General features: G+C 62.0%; 1 protein-coding gene across 1 annotated transcript; it reads right to left on the bottom strand.

Moving 5' to 3' along the window:
• Positions 1–3: 3 nt before the first annotated feature.
• Positions 4–4,490, bottom strand: ints5 (integrator complex subunit 5; the record flags this gene model as incomplete). Its single annotated transcript, XM_033017064.1, has 2 exons — positions 4,226–4,490; positions 4–2,755 (listed from the first exon to the last, which is right to left on the bottom strand). Coding segments are annotated over exons 1-2 (2,796 nt in total), but the record flags the coding sequence as incomplete, so codon positions are not given.
• Positions 4,491–5,361: the final 871 nt, after the last annotated feature.

Here is a 5,361-nt window from a genome sequence, read left to right as displayed (position 1 = left end):
GCCGAAGCGGCCCTGCTCGGGGCGGAAGGCGAACTTCTGGGGCAGGGGCCCGTTGGCCCGCAGGTAGGCCCAGACGCCGAGCAGCAGGAGCCACACCTCGAAGGGGGTGAGGAGGTGGAAGATCTCGTGCATGCTGCCCAGGGCCGGCGGCAGGAGCTGCCCCTCCGCCATGCAGGCCAGCAGCTGGCAGGAGGCGTGTAGGTGGCGGGGCGAGGCAGTGGAGAGCCGGTGGCGGGACGCGTCCCAGTGGGACAGGAGGGTGGCCAGCACCCCCCGCAGCAGCACCGAGCAGTAGCACAGGGCCGGCGGGCCCAGGGCCACCAGCCGCAGCAGGCCGAAGAGCAGGGGGTTTTCCTGGAAGCGGCCCCAGATCTGCAGGTCCCGCTCCACCGTCCCCCGTGACAGCTCCTCGGGAGGCCAGGCCAGCTCGCTGGAGGTGACGTCGGGGCAGATGGCCTCCACCAGGGCCAGGGCGATGGTCTGGGCCGCCTCTGCCCCCACCTGACCTTCCCTCTGCCCGAGGCTGCAGCAGCGGCCGATCAGGCCCAGGAAGCGCTGGGCGTTTCCAGCCGCCTCCCCCGGCAGCAGCTGCCCGCCGGTCGGGGGGGGCTTCAGGCCGCGGCCGATCACCCCGGCGTGGAAGACGGCCCACAGCCCGCCGAAGCCCACCGCCGCCCCGAACTCGCGGTTGACCCCCAGGAGCGAGTCGCCGGGGGTGGTGATGGAGATGGAGGAGGGGGAGGGGGTGTCGAGGGAGGAGGGGGAGGTCCCCCGGCCGCCGAAGAGCCGGGCGCTGCCGGGGTGGAGTGCGGCCGACAGCAGCTGGCGGAGGATGCAGCGCAGGGCTTGCGGGGAGGAGGAGGCCAGGCGGAATAGCAGGCGGGAACAGGCCTCGCCGGCCGCTTCCTCCCCGCCACCGCCACCGCCAACGCCACGCCGCAGCGCCTGGAAGAACCGCGACACCCCGGCCCGCACCAGCACCGACAGCTGCGAGGGCCCCAGGGAGGAGGGCGGTGGCGGGGGCAAGGACGCCAGGAGCAGGGCCGCGCCCTCCGACACCCCCGGGTCGGTGTGGGGCAGCAGCCGGCCCAGCTGCGGGGCGTGGGAGGCCAGAGCGGCCGCTAGCCCCTCCTCCCCTCCCTCTTCCCCTCCCCCCTCCTCCCCCCCCTCCTCCTCCCCGTCCCTCGCCAGCCAGGCCAGGTTGTGCAGCAGCCGCCGGGCATCGTGGGCCGGGGCCGAGTGCAGGTGGGCCACGCAGCGGGCCGCGGTTGCCGGCACCAGCCCCGGCACGGAGGAGGAGAGGGCCGAGTGGAGCTTGGCTGCCAGCGACAGCTCCTCCGGGCAGGCGGCCTGGCCCAGCAGCTGGCACAGGGCCTCCGCCGCCCAGCTGGGCCCGCAGTAGACGGCCAGCAGGCACAGCAGCTGGTGCTGCCAGGGGTGGCGCTTGCACTCTGGCCGCAGGGCCTGGTGGCACAGCTCCGGCAGGCGGCCCTTCAGCCCGTCTAGGAAGGGGAGGGGACGGTGGGTGTGGTGGTGGGTGTCTCCTCCTCCCCCCTTGCTGTACACCAGGCGCTGGAGGTTGAGGAGGAGCAGCTGCACCACCCGCTGGCAGGCCTCCCTCACGCTGTCCCTCACCGCCAGGCCCGGGCCGGTGATGACCGAGGCCGGCGAGGCCGTCTCCAGCAGGAAGCCCAGCACACGGTGGGCCCCGGCTCCGCTCTGGCACACCAGGTGCACCAGCAGGCCCAGCAGGTTGTCCGCCTCGTCCCGGCCCAGGCCCGAGAACCGCTGGTGGAGCTGGTCGAGGACCGGCGGCTTGAGGGAGTCCACCAGCTCGGTCGACACGGCGCCCAGCAGGGCCGGAGACATGGCGGCCAGCTGCAGCAGGAAGGGGACGGTGGCCTCCTGGTGCCGGGCCCGGCCCGACTCGCGGCTCTCAGGAGGCCCCAGGCTCTGGTGGAACATCAGCAGCAGCTCCTGCTTGATGCTGTCGGCATGCCGGGTGGCCAGGTGGCCCAGGATGCCCACCACCGAGGCGATCTTGGGCACCCGCTGGTCGGCCGGGCAGGACGGGGGCAGCAGGGGCTCGACGGGGGAGGAAGAAGAAGGGCCACCGTGCAGGCAGAAGTCCTTGAGGCCGCAGCTGAGGACGCGGCTGATGATGGTGTTGGGGAAGGAGGAGCCGATGTGGGCCACCACCCAGTCGAAGTGGGGCGAGTGTTGCACCGAGGTGTCCAGCAGGGCGTCTACGCAGGCGTCCGGGCAGGAGCTGATGAGGGAGGAGAGGCACTGCACGTAGATGTCCATCAGCGCCCGCATGGCCTTGCACGACATCCACAGCTGCAGCAGCTCGTTTAGGCTGCTGGCGTGGGGCACCCGATGCCGCCCGGAGTACTTGCTGCTCAGTTGCCCCATCAGATCGATTGACCAGCCGGATACAAGCGGGGCCCAGGCCCGGGGGTTGGAGCGCACAAACTCCGACAGCACCCCCTGAATCTCCAGCGTGACATCCTCCAGCCCCAGCGAGCCCAGGTGTCCTCCGCCTCCGCCCTCCCGGTCTAGGGCCAGGATGTACGCCCCCACCGACTCGTCGAAGACCCCGCGCAGGTGCTCCAGCACGGCGGCCCGGGCCGGCGGCAGGTTCCGCAGCAGCAGGATGCCGCAGCGAGCGTGCTCCTTCACCGTCAGCTGGTGCCCCTGGGCCGGGTCTACACCGCTGATGAACGCCTTCACCTTCTGCAGCAGCTCCTGAGAGCTGCAGCACGCCGGGGGGGGAGAAGGGAGAGGGAGGGGAGGGGGAGGAAGAGGGGGAAGTGTGAGGAAAGGAGAGAAGTGAGATGAGAGAAGGGGGAGTGGGGAGGAAAAGAGGGGAGGGAGAGGATGGGGGTAGAGGGAAAGGAGGGAGAAGGAGAATTGAGATGGAGGGAGGAGGGTGGGGAAAGAGGGAGGAGAAGAGAGATGGAGAGCATGAGGGAGGGAGAGAGAGGATGGAGAAAGGGAAAGAGAGGGAATGTCATTATTCAGTTTCAGGTCATATGACAATATAACACTACGGTGACTCTCTTGAGAGTCAATAGACAATAGATGCAGGAGTAAAGGCCATTCGGCCTTTCGAGCCAGCACCGCCATTCAATGTGATCATGGCTGATCATCCCCAATCAGTACCCCGTTCCTGCCTTCTCCCCTGACTCCGCTATCTTTAAGAGCCCTATCTAGCTCTCTCTTGAAAGCATCCAGAGAACCGCCCTCTGAGGCAGAGAATTCCACAGACTCACAACTCTCTGTGAGAAAAAGTGTTTCCTCATCTCCGGGATGGCGGGGTCTGTCATATGCTGAGAGAATGGAGCGGCTGGGCTTGTACACTCTGGAGTTTAAAAAGGATATTATTATTTATTTATTTTTATTTTTATTTTTATGATACTGCCTGTAAGGGAAATTCATTTCGTTGTCTCTAACTGAGACAATGACAATAAATTTGAATACAATACAATACAATACAATACAATGAAAGGAGATCTCATTGAAACATATAAGATTGTTAAGGGTTTGGACACGCTAGAGGCAGGAAACATGATCCTGATGTTGGGGGAGTCCAGAACCAGGGGCCACAGTTTAAGAATAAGGGGTCGGACATTTAGGACGGAGACGAGGAAACACTTTTTCTCACAGAGAGTTGTGAGTCTGTGGAATTCTCTGCCTCAGAGGGCGGTGGAGGCCAGTTCTCCGGATGCTTTCAAGAGAGGGCTAGATAGGGCTCTTAAAAATAGTGGAGTCAGGGGAGAAGGCAGGAACGGGGTACTGATTGGGGATGATCAGCCATGATCACATTGAATGGTGGTGCTGGCTGGAAGGGCTGAATGGCCTACTCTTGCACCTATTGTCTATGTAGCTATGATTCAGCCCCTCCCCCCCCCCCCATCGACATCACGCAGACTCAGTGCGTCTGTTGCCGGCAGTCCGCCGTCCCTCTCGGGTAGCCGGGCCCGGCAACGCGCCTGCGTATAGAGAGGGCCCGACTGTCTCACAGGGGGTGCCGGGCCCGGCAACGCGCCTGCGCACAGAGACGATCCCGCTCCAAATGGGGAGCCGGGCCCGGCAACGCGCCTGCGCGCAGAGACGATCCCGCTCCAAATTGGGAGCCGGGCCCGGCAACGCGCCTGCGCAGACAGATGGTAAGCCCACGCTGGGGAGCCGGGCCCGGCAACGCGCCTGCGCGCTGACCCACCTGATCCCCGCCCGGGAGTTGGCGCTTCCCTCCATGGCCGCCATGGCGACGGGAACGGAACGGAACGGACAGCCCGGGAACCGCTGGCCTCTCTCTCTCTCTCTCCTTCTCCTCCTTCTCCTTCTCCCCCTCCTCTCTCTCTCCTTCCCTCTCCTTCCCTCTCTCCCCCTCACGGGCACCGTAGGCCCAGCGCTCGGAGGCGGCGGCGAGAGGACGCGGGGAGCGCAGCGGCCGGGCACCCGCACCGTGCAGCGGGTGTAACACTCCCAGCGCTCCGGCTGGACAACCGCGGCGCCTTCAGCCTGGTTCCGGGCACAGCCAGAGAGTCACATTGTTATTGTCCCAGATAGAATCACATTAATCCACATTGTATTGTATTGTATTGTATTGTATTCAAATTTATTGTCATTGTCTCAGTTAGAGACAACGAAATGAATTTCCCTTACAGGCAGTATCATAAAAATAAAAATAAATAAATAATAATAAAACATTCTTAAGGGGTTGGACAGGCTAGATGCAGGAAGATTGCTCCCGATGTTGGGGAAGTCCAGGACAAGGGGTCACAGCTTAAGGATAAGGGGGAAATCCTTTAAAACCGAGATGAGAAGAACTTTTTTCACACAGAGAGTGGTGAATCTCTGGAACTCCCTGCCACAGAGGGTAGTCGAGGCCACAGTTCATGGGCTATATTTAAGAGGGAGTTAGATGTGGCCCTTGTGGCTAAGGGGATCAGGGGGTATGGAGAGAAGGCAGGTACGGGATACTGAGTTGGATGATCAGCCATGATCATATTGAATGGCGGTGCAGGCTCGAAGGGCCGAATGGCCTACTCCTGCACCTAATTTCTATGTTTCTAACATATTAAAAATAAAAATTAAAATTAAAAAAAAGCACAAACACTGAAAGTCCACATTGTAATCCACATTGTATTGTATTGTATTGTATATCTTTATTGTTATTTTCCTGAGTACTCACATACCCAGAGGAAACAAAAAAACGTTACTCAAACCAGTGTCCATTCAGTGTGCAGTAAAAAATAAATAGAAATAAAAATACATACATCATGAACAAGTTTAACACTACTCTCAACTAAACATCAACAGGCGTTCCGATCGGCAGCGGCACCACAGTGGCTC

This window comes from Amblyraja radiata, unplaced genomic scaffold, assembly GCF_010909765.2.
Source record: "Amblyraja radiata isolate CabotCenter1 unplaced genomic scaffold, sAmbRad1.1.pri scaffold_861_ctg1, whole genome shotgun sequence".
In the NCBI taxonomy this organism is placed as follows: Eukaryota; Metazoa; Chordata; class Chondrichthyes; order Rajiformes; family Rajidae; genus Amblyraja; species Amblyraja radiata.
Note: the sequence above shows the minus strand (reverse complement) of the source record. Positions and strands in the feature narration are given on the sequence as shown.